The sequence below is a fragment of the Mustela nivalis genome (assembly GCF_964662115.1).
Source record: "Mustela nivalis genome assembly, chromosome: 9".
NCBI lineage: Eukaryota > Metazoa > Chordata > Mammalia > Carnivora > Mustelidae > Mustela > Mustela nivalis.
Genome location: NC_139028.1, coordinates 15,859,541 through 15,870,105, shown reverse-complemented (window position 1 = coordinate 15,870,105; position 10,565 = coordinate 15,859,541). Strand labels below are relative to the sequence as shown.

Below are 10,565 nucleotides of genomic sequence, written 5' to 3'. Positions count from 1 at the left end.
ACTTTGCTTTGTGTACTTTGGCCTTTGGCTTATAAGGAAGGGAAACCAGTTCTTTCTAAAAACAAAACAAGACAGAACTCAAAAAGCATAATTTTTACTTCTTGCACTGACTGACATTTCCTTACTGGGGGAAAAAAAAAAACAAACTTAAGGTCTAATTATCAGAGTTGGTACAGACTAGCTTCTTCAACCTGGAGACACTGGGATTAGAAACCTTCCAAATGAAGGGTATTTAGGGGTTAGTCCGCAGAGCAGGTGTTGGTACATCTATAAGTTTATAGGGTGCTGTTATTTGTTTTACTATTTTTCTGTGTTTCTCTTCACTAAGCATTTGTTTTTGTATGATCTAATAATGATCAGTCATTGTAAAACAAAGATGAGCACAGCGGTAGCCATTGTGACAGAGGCCCATGTGACTGTCCTACAGCTTTAACATATGGGACAACCAACCTGCTGTCACGGCCACCTCATTTCTCTCCGAGCAGAGCTGCACAGTCTAGAGAACTCTGATTTCTCAAGGATGACGAGACTGCCTGATGTCTATCCCCTGCCCCCACACCAGTAGATAGAAAGCTCTGGATTATGAGTATTTAGGTTTATGGGGACAATCCATAAAACCTCTGAGAATCTGCCGTAGTGTCCCCACCCCACACAGATTCATCTGAATGCCTCTCAGTCTCACCGAGATCCTTTCTTCTCTTTGTTTTCTTAGGAGTTGGAGAATCTCATCTCTCCTTTTAGCCTGCTTAAAGGAAAAAAAAAGTGGGTGAGTTTTTTGACTCAATAATCAAGCTTTTGTCTGTAAAGGATAGTTTTTTTTTTTTTTACATTTACATTTTTTTACATTTTACATTTACATTTTACATCTGGCATCTTTGGTAGAATTTCAAAATATTTTCCAAGATAGATTTATACTTTCCATTTGTAACACAGTTGATTCCAGAGGACACTGCTTTATAAAACAATGTGACTTTGATACTCAGTGGAAGTGTATTTTTTGGTGCCCATCTAATAATCTAAAAACTTTTATGAAGACTTTACTACTTAAACTATGCTAAGAAGTGTATGTACATTATGCCATTATTTTCTTGTAATAACTCAGAAGTTTGACACTACTATGACCCCATTTTACAAAGGAGGACACTAAGGTTAAAGGAGTTGCCCACAGCGGCGAACTGTGGTTGATCCCGCTCTGTTTGACAACAAAGCCCAGCCTCACACCCCTCGAAACCGCCATTAAGTAGCGAGGTCAGCAAACTCCAGCAGCAGCCCACAACCCAAGCCATGACAAGAAGGCCCTTAGTAGGTCACATATGGAATCTCGTTCATCTCCCCTCTGCCTTTGATTTCGAGACACAGACGCTCTCAGGGAAATTTTCCTAAGTGTTAAAAACGAATTTAGTGTAGGCATGAAGATTTATCAAGATATAGACTACAAACGAGAGGCAAATACAGGTACAAAAATTCTTTCAGAAAATCCAGTTATGTTCAGTTTTGGAGATATCAAGGCAGAAAATTGCCATTGCGACTATTTGAGAACAAAAGAAAAACCTGAAAATCAGATAAATAAAATTTGCAACTTCAAGTGGCCAAATAACATGAAAGAAGCACTGTTTAGATCAAGGCTAGAAGCAAGAAATAACAGAAGAGATGCAGATTTGTCATAGTCGGGTACAAAATCAAAGTCAGCCATCCATTCATTGCTCTCCTAGGGCAACCGTAAGCTGGCTGGCTTAAAGCAACAGGAATTTATTGTCTCACAATTCCGGATGCTAGGAGTCCAAAATCAAGGAGTAGGCAGGGCCACGCTTCCCCTGAGACCTGGAGGGGACCCCTCCCTTGCCTTCGCCTAGCCTCTGGTGGTCGGGGGCAATTTGTGTCACTCCCTACTTGCAACTGTGTAACTCTGAACTGGGCTTGCACAGGCACTTGCTTGCTCCCTGTGAGGCTGTCTTCTCCCGGCTGTCTCAAAAGGACACCCCACCCTAATCCAGTAAGAATTAACTAATTTAACTAATTCCATCTATAGCAGTTCTATTTCCAAATAAGGTCACAACCAGAGGTACAATGTTTTGGACTTCGACGTATCCTTTTTATTTTTTTTTTAAATTTAATTTGATTTTTTTTAAACATTTTTTTTAAAGATTTTATTTATTTGACAGAGAGAGATCACAAGTAGGCAGAGAGGCAGGCAGAGAGAGAGAGGAGGAAGCAGGCTCCCTGCTGAGCAGAGAGCCTGATGCGGGACTTGATCCCAGGACTCTGAGATCATGACCTGAGCCGAAGGCAGCGGCTTAACCCACTGAGCCACCCAGGCGCCCCCGATGTATCCTTTTTAAGCGGAGACACATTTCAATCCACAAAGAGCCCCCGTGAGGTACCGTGGCTGTGCTAGGGGCTGAACAAGGCATTTCCTGCCTGCAAGGGCACTGCAGAGAATAGTCTCCACTGTGCTACCATGCGGCTAGTCTAGGGTGCGATCAGAGACCTCAAGAGAGACCCTTAATTCAGACTAGGGTGGGGATGTATGTACGGGGAGCCTCGAAGACGTCCCAGAGGAGACAAGCTGGTGCCTGCCAGTGGGAGTCACCAGATCGAAACAGACACAGCATGGGGATGAGAGTTTTGAGGCAGTGGAAGCAGGTTGTGCAAAGCCCCAGAGGCTGCTGCATGGCCAAGTTGTTCCTCGGGAGCAGTCCTCCGCCCAGACGCCTCCAGGAGAAGCTACCAGCCCCGCAAGTGCTCCACAGAGATGCCTGGGAGAAGGAGCCCATGCAGGGCCTGAGCAATCAGCAGCTGGGGCCAGGGCACCTGCTCCTGGGCTTTGCCTCCTTTTGTTCATGTCACATGAATCTTGCCTTTTATAGCCTGTGACATTTTTATGTTGGGACAGGATTTCTACTTTTTTACTTGAGTTTCAGGCCTCTTATACCACAGTTATTGAAAGAAAAATAATCCAGGGTACTTGTAAACACTAAGTTTCATAATACCCGTCTACTTGCTGGGGACTGAATTAAATAACGTCTGTAGGTAAGGACTTAGCGTGTTTTTGATGTAGGTATTCAAAGCTGGTTTCTTTTCCAGCTTTTCCATTAGGCACGTGCTACTCGGCTGCAATTAGCTGTTCCCAAACTGTGATTATATAGGCCTTTATACCTTTACTAAGGTACTGATCTTACTTTCCTTCTTTTATCTCATAGTTGCGACCATGACTGTTTCCGAGTCTGTTCATCTTTTTAACCTTCCTTAGAGCTAAGCAGTGCCTCATGGATGAGAGTCAATGAATTTTTGTTGAACTGAATTGATTGAGTCATTATGTCTGAATGGAATCATTGCACTAATACACAATTATTAGCCTAAGCAAAAACAAAAAGAAGAAAAAGAAACACATTTTAGTAAGTGAAATTAAACAATCTATCCATCAATAGTTCTTAAAATTCCTTATGAACAAAACTCTGTGACTATATATATATATGTATGTAGCCATAGGCAAATTAGACAGTTAACACTGCTCATATACACATAGACACGTATTTAGTTAGAAGATCTAAAAGAAATTGTAAAATTAAAAATTCATTTGTCTTAGAGAATTTATTCTAGGATTGGTCCAACCAAGTGCATGTTCACGGTAGGAGAGCACCACCAGCCAGCACGGAGCTACCAGCATCACCGTGTAGCGTGAGTTCTCATGGCTTGTGTAACCTGGCCAAGGGCTCCAATTACAGAATTTTATTTTAAAAGTGGGGGAAGGAGCCATTGGCTGTGGAGCCTCTACCTGCCTCAGTCTCTAGCTCCCAAATCCCTGCTCACATCATACCCTGGTCCTTCCTTTCTTGGTGAAAAACAACTCACACAGATTTTATGTTAAAAAATAGATGCATTTTGGGGCGCCTGGGTGGCTCAGTGGATTAAAACCTCTGCCTTCGGCTCAGGTCATGGCCCAGGGTCCTGGGATCGAGTCCCACATCAGGCTCTCTGCTCAGCGGGGAGCCTGCTTCTCCCTCCCTCTCTGCCTGTTTGTGATCTCTCTCTGTCAAATAAATAAAATCTTTAAAAAAAATAGATGCATTTTTTCTTTTGATTTCAGGTCCTTTTTTATCTTAATGGACTTTAGTACCAAATCAGTTTTATAATATAATGCACCAGAAACAAAGCTTTCAAATATGATTTGATTTCTGCTTCTTGGACATGTTTCCTGGGAATGAATAAGAAAATTACTGTAGGCAACAGTGTCATCAGAACAAAAACATGGCCAAGTAGTCTAATAGATCTCTGCCTTGTTAGTTAAATAAATTCAGTGGTGAGGGAAAATCCTTACAATTTACCTTAGCAGTAGGGATAAATAATTTACTTATTATAATTATATAAATAAATAATTTACTTGTTAATTTATATTATATTAGTTTGTTAATTTTATAACAACAACAGAATAATCATTTCTAATCACAGTATTTTGGTTGTGTTCAATAATGGAATATTGTATTTATAAGGCATTTTGGTCATAAAATTTATTAATTCTTTAAATGATATAGGGAAATCAGAATTTATAATATTTTAATATAATATTTTCTTATATATTTATAAATTCAATTTATATTATATACTGTTCTTGAAAAATATGTTATGAAATAAAAATTGATTCTAGGAAATTAAGATATATAATATATAGATTTAATATCTCATAGGTGGTTAATGAATTTTAGTGTCACATCAAGAATTAAATTGCTTAGTTCTTGCTCTTTAGCTTTACAGAGCCAAATGACTTGGGGGTCACAGCATATATTCTCGAGCCAAGCATTTGGGTTTGAATCTCAGTTCTGCTGTATGCTTAATGGCAAGTAATACCTTCCCTATCCCCACTGGCTCCTCCTTTCTTCCCTCTGTCTGTCATCACTAACCCACAGGTTAGAGGCTTACGATCCAGAGTCAATCAAAAAGCCACTCTCTGAGCCTTGGATTTCTCATTTTTAAGGAAGGTTGTTGTGAAAACTGGAGATCATGCCAACACTGCGTAATGCTAAATATTTAATAATGGTAGTTATTATTATTATCAGAGAAAAATTTTCTGCCAACGCTTTCAAAATGTGGAAGAGAGGGAAAAAGCGAAGGATAGGTTGCCTTCCCTCTGTGGACAGGTGCGGAGGGTACTGACGGCTCCACCTCTGGCCTCCAGGTGAGCTGCTGGAGAGAGCTGGGGGGAAGAAGAGGGGAGACCAGGAGGGGAGACGAGGGGGGGTGCCTAAGAGATTATCCGCCCTTGATTACACAATGCAAATGCCTCTGTCCACAAATTCCCGAGCGCAGTATAGACATTCTCCCTAGGTAATCTTCAGTTATTAAAGAGACTCTTAATAATTAAAACACTAGACTTTAAAAGAAAGGTCCTTTCTTCACAAGACCTAGTTCTCCTACGAAAAATGTATATTTTTCCTTGGCCTACTACTGTAATTTTTTGAGTGAATCATTAACCAGAAATAGCACATGTGTCTATTCCTCTGATTACTTATCTACATTACCAAAAGAAATTTTCTCTGCATTACCACAGCACAAGCAGAACTACCAAATTTAATCCTAAAACTATCTTAGAAGAGTATTGGAGTGATTTCAAAACTGATTCTTTGCCTAGACACCTGGCAACCATTCCAAAACTCAGAGAATCTAGAAATTCTTGGAATTAATTTGGTATAGTAGTTAAGCACCTTGGTCCATTGTCAGATACGCCCAGACTCAGTCTTTACTATATTTTAGCTATGTGCCTTTGAAAAAGCCACTTATATGTTTCAACCTCAGCTTCCTCAGGTTTTAACAGAGGTAGTTATGGTCCTCCTCAGAGATTGTTCTGATGATTAAATAAGAATCACAGTGTATGTGCTATGTAGTTAGTTCTCAAAATATTACTATTATATAACAAGAGGAGCAGATGATCTAAAAGGAAGAAACCATGAAGAAAATAGACTAAAAAATACTAGAGGAAATACATTAATTCACATGGAAATTTAAAGAAATTCTTTTTTCTTTCCACTGAATATAAATGCAATATATGGTCATGGCACAAACACCAGAAAATGAAATAAAAACACGTAAAAATAAATATTTAGGGGCGCCTGAGTGGCTCAGTGGATTGGGTCTCTGCCTTTGGCTCAGGTCATGGTCTCAGGGTCCTGGGATCGAGTCCGGCATTGGGCTCTCTGCTCAGCAGGGAGCCTGCTTCCTCCTCTCTCTCTGCCTGCCTCTCTGCCTCCTTGTGATCTCTCTTTCTCTGTCAAATAAATAAATAAATAAAATATTTTAAAAATAACAATAATATTTAAACACATCCACTCTGAATCTAAATCTTTTTTTAATCTAAATCTTAATGTAAGTTTATAATTTTAAAAGCTATAGAAAGTTCAGAAGAACATTAAAGGAGCTCCAAAATAAGCAACCTAAGAATTTAAATTTATGCACCAGAGGGAGAAAGGCAGCTAGATAAGCAGCAGGCTAACTTAATGATCATAACACAAAAAGCATGCTCAGTGCTGGAAAGAAGGTACCAGTCCAGTTAAAAATAGAGTCACGGAAATAGGAATGAGCTGAAAGGTGCTTAAAGATGATGATAAGCCTCGTTTGCTTGGGACAAGATGTGTGTTTTGAGGAAAAGGATTATAAAGGGTGAGATAGTTGGGTAGCATCATATTGAAGACTTTGACATAAAGATGACTCTGCTTAAACCTGATTTAGTAGAAAACAGGAACTATGTTTCTGACCACAATATGCTTTAGAAATTAAAAAACCAAATGTCTTAAGAAGACTTCATACACTTGGAAATTAAAAAGAATACTTCTGAATAATTCTTGGGACAAATTAGAAATCAAAGTAGAAGTTTAGAAATACATAGAAATGAAATAATAATGACAATACTATATAGTTTGTGAGATGCACCTAAAATAGTATTTTGAGGGATATTTATAGCTGTAAATACTTATAGTAGAAAAGAAAGAGAATGGAGAATTAAGAAACAAACTGAAAAGTCAAGGGAGGTAGAAGGAAAATAAGAACTAATTCAATATTGAAGGAAGAAGTAATAAAAAACCAAATGACTAGTGCCACAGAGGCCAAAAATATGATGGAGAATAACAAAGCCAAACATTGGTTTTTTGAAGACTATTAAAATAGATCCTTTGGCATAATTATTAAGAAAAAATACAAATGATTAGAAATGAAAAGGAGAAATAACTACAGCTATGGCAGGATTAAAAAGATGATTAAAAACACTGAATCCAGGGCATCTGGGTGGCTCAGAAGCAACTGCCTTCGACTCAGGTCATGATCCTGGAGTCCCAGGATCGAGTCCCACATCGGGCTCCCTGCTCGGCAAGGAGTCTGCTTCTCCCTCTGACCTCTCTCCTCTCATGCTCTCTTTCTCATCCTCTCTCTCTCTCTCAAATAAATAAATAAAATGTTAAAAAAAAAACCCCACTGTTTTCCAGAGTGGCTGCACCAGCTTGCATTCCCACCAACAGTGTAGGAGGGTTCCCCTTTCTCCGCATCCTCGCCAGCATCTGTCATTTCCTGACTTGTTGATGATTGGGAGGGAGACAAACCATAAGTGACTCTTAATTTCACAAAACAAACTGAGGGTTGCTGGGGGGAGGGGGTTTGGGAGGAGGAGGTGGGATTATGGACATTGGGGAGGGTATGTGCTTTGGTGAGGGCTGTGAAGTGTGTAAACCTGGTGATTCACAGACCTGTACCCCTGGGGATAAAAATATATGTTTATAAAAAACCCACTGAATCCTTTATGCCAATACATTTGGAAATATAGATGAAATGGACAATTTGCTAGGGAAAGATAGCAAACTGATTTAAGAAATAACAAACAGGCTCATCCAGCTAAAACACAAAAGCAAAACAAACAAGCAAACCAAACCCGTGCTACTTATTCAGGTTAGGGTCCTACTTGTCACTTTAATTTTAATGGCGACTCTAGTTTTAGCTCACCAGTGGGGTTTGCCTTGGACTGAATCAGGTCTGAACTGCGCAGCTCTTTGCCACGTCTGCTAGTGCCGTAGCTTCAGTAAATCAGCTTCCATACGAGACTTTTCTTCCAGATTTCTAGGAACTATTGCAAAGGGTCTGTATAGGAGAAAACAGCCCTTTTCCAGTGGATTTTTGATAGGGTTCTAGTTGGGAATCACTGATCCAAACCTTCATCATGATTTGCATAGAGTGAGGCATTACGATAAATTTAAATTTATTTACCTGCAAGGGTTCGCCAGTTATGCCCATACATTTTGGCTCCATAGTTAAAATTTCAAAATATATTTTCAGTGATATATATATATATATTTTCTTTTTTAATTTTAATTTTAATTCTTTACTTTTGCAGGTGATAAATAAATATAGGATTATGGGGAAATATTAGGAAAGTCTCCTTCCTTAACACGATGGGCAAGCCAGTCTTGATTGTGTCTTTCATTCAGGATGTAAAAATCTGGGGGACTGTGCCTTTTGCGATCCATTCATCATCTTTTGATGATAGTCTACAACATTCCAAAATCTATTGTATTATCCTTTTACCCTTTATCAAAGCATTTTGTTTAATACTGAAGCTTACTTTATACCCACAACCATTTTATCTTTTAATTATGGGATGAAAGAAAACAGAGAGAGAGCAGAGAAGATAGACTTTCACTGAGTAACTGCTGGGTAACGGGCCTTGTGTGGGGAATCACTCACTGAGTCCTCAAGACGCAGGGAAGTGGGTATTATTATTATTATCACTGCCTGACATATGGAAAGAACCCAACCACATAAAAGCAACCACTTCTCTCAGGGTCACTTAACTAACTAGTAAGTGGCAGGACCAAGTATTCAGACTCAGTCCCAGTACTGTTTGACTCCGTATCCCATGCTGCTTTGGCTAGACTCCTTCAAACACATCCTAGATATTTTGGAACACTTACACACACACACACACACACACACACACACACACACACACACACACACGGGGATAGATGCTTTCTTCATGCAATCTTCATTTTGAAAGTGAAAAATTAATAATTGGGATTAACCATGGTGGATAAGACAAGTTTAGTCTACTCTCCAAAAAATTATATTCTAGTAGAAGATTAGTGTTACGGGAATACACAGAGTGGAGAGCTTGAGGTCAGCTTTGACCAAAGTTTATTTTATGGTATCACGTAGCGCTTTGCAAAAAGTGTGTTAAAGGGTAAAGAATAGTACTTTTTTTTTTCAAGTAGGTTCCATGTTCATGGAGCCCAATGTGGGGCCTGAGCTCCCAACACTGAGGTCAAGGCCTCAGCTGAGACCAAGAGCCAGATGGTTAACCAACTGAGCCAGTTGGGTGTCCCAGTAGTAGTACCTTTAAACTGATGAGATTTCTAAGATCTTATTTAATATAAACTAAATAGGATAGGATTTTTTGACTAAAAGTTAACTATTAAATAGGATAGGATTTTTTGACTAAAAGTTAACTATTAAATAGGATAGGATTTTTTGACTAAAAGTTAACTATTAAATAGGATAGGATTTTTTGACTAAAAGTTAACTATTAAATAGGATAGGATTTTTTGACTAAAAGTTAACTGTTAAATAGGAGTTACATTCCAGATTCAGACTATCATCTAGGCAGAGCCAAGGCTCTACAGTTTAACAGCCGTTAAGAACATTATCTGATTTCTTTTTTCTCGAGGCTCTTAAATTTAATTTTTAATTCTATGCCTATGATTGGGAGTCCGATGGGAGCACGAGCAACTTTCAGATCTTAGTCCTACAGATGTACTCCGCAGCAGGTTCTGTTCTCTTCCTGGTTACAAGTGCCAACTCGAGGAAGGTGAGGATTCTCATTGGCTTTAGGTAAAACCCAGTATCATCAATAAAAAGTCTCACATCTGGGCTTGATTCCAAACGGCAGTATGAACCTGCTAGCGCTGATTTTGATAATGCTTCAAAGATGAATTTCCTCCATAACTTTACTCCCATTCCCTGAGCCGATTAATTGAAATCTGCTACACAGATGCTACAGTTTCCACAGAGTAAAATTATACCTACGATATAGTAAGATACAGAATGGTTGGACCTCGAATGATCTACTATCCACCTTCAAAGATCGCCTGAATAATCCGTGAAAAGGCTTTCTCCAGCATGAGTTTTCCGAGGCAAACCTAAGAGCAGCAATCTGCGAGAGTGAATGGCGGACATCGGAGCATTATTGATTAGAGCGAGAATGCTGACTGGCAGGAAAAAGATGCGTATTTAAGCACCTTTCCATACCTCCTGGAAATTGCTTGATCCTGGCTTAAGTCCCAGCTCCGACATTTATAATTTTCATTTAAAAATGACAGCTTACTAAAATGAGAAAAACATATCAGTCATTACACAAGAGGGAGTCAATACAATTTTCCTTAAACGTAGGTTTTAATAAAATGTTAATTCATCTGTTGTGAAGAATAAAAAAATATTTTTTCTCAGTTCTGTACACATCTTTTAATGGAAACCAATAATAATTCCCTGAAGAGTGCTGCTCTTGTTTTAAAGCATTCACACAAAATAGATGCATG

General features: G+C 39.0%; 1 protein-coding gene across 12 annotated transcripts in view; it reads right to left on the bottom strand.

Annotated features, from left to right (window-relative positions):
* HOATZ (HOATZ cilia and flagella associated protein) overlaps nt 1–10,565 on the bottom strand; it is a 29,009-nt gene that overhangs the window by 4,386 nt on the left and 14,058 nt on the right. For 7 of the 12 annotated variants that reach the window (XR_014299106.1, XM_082684312.1, XM_082684311.1 and 4 more), the window contains exons 5-6: nt 683–742; nt 3–55 (exon numbers count right to left, since the gene is read on the bottom strand). Coding sequence is in view for 11 of the 12 variants with exons in the window: in XM_082684312.1 (XP_082540438.1) it covers nt 3–55; nt 683–742 (113 nt within the window). In the remaining variant the exon portion in view is untranslated. Of the gene's footprint in view, nt 1–2; nt 56–682; nt 746–10,565 lie in introns of all 12 variants that reach the window. The other 5 variants (XM_082684309.1, XM_082684316.1, XM_082684315.1 and 2 more) reach the window with 1 other exon arrangement.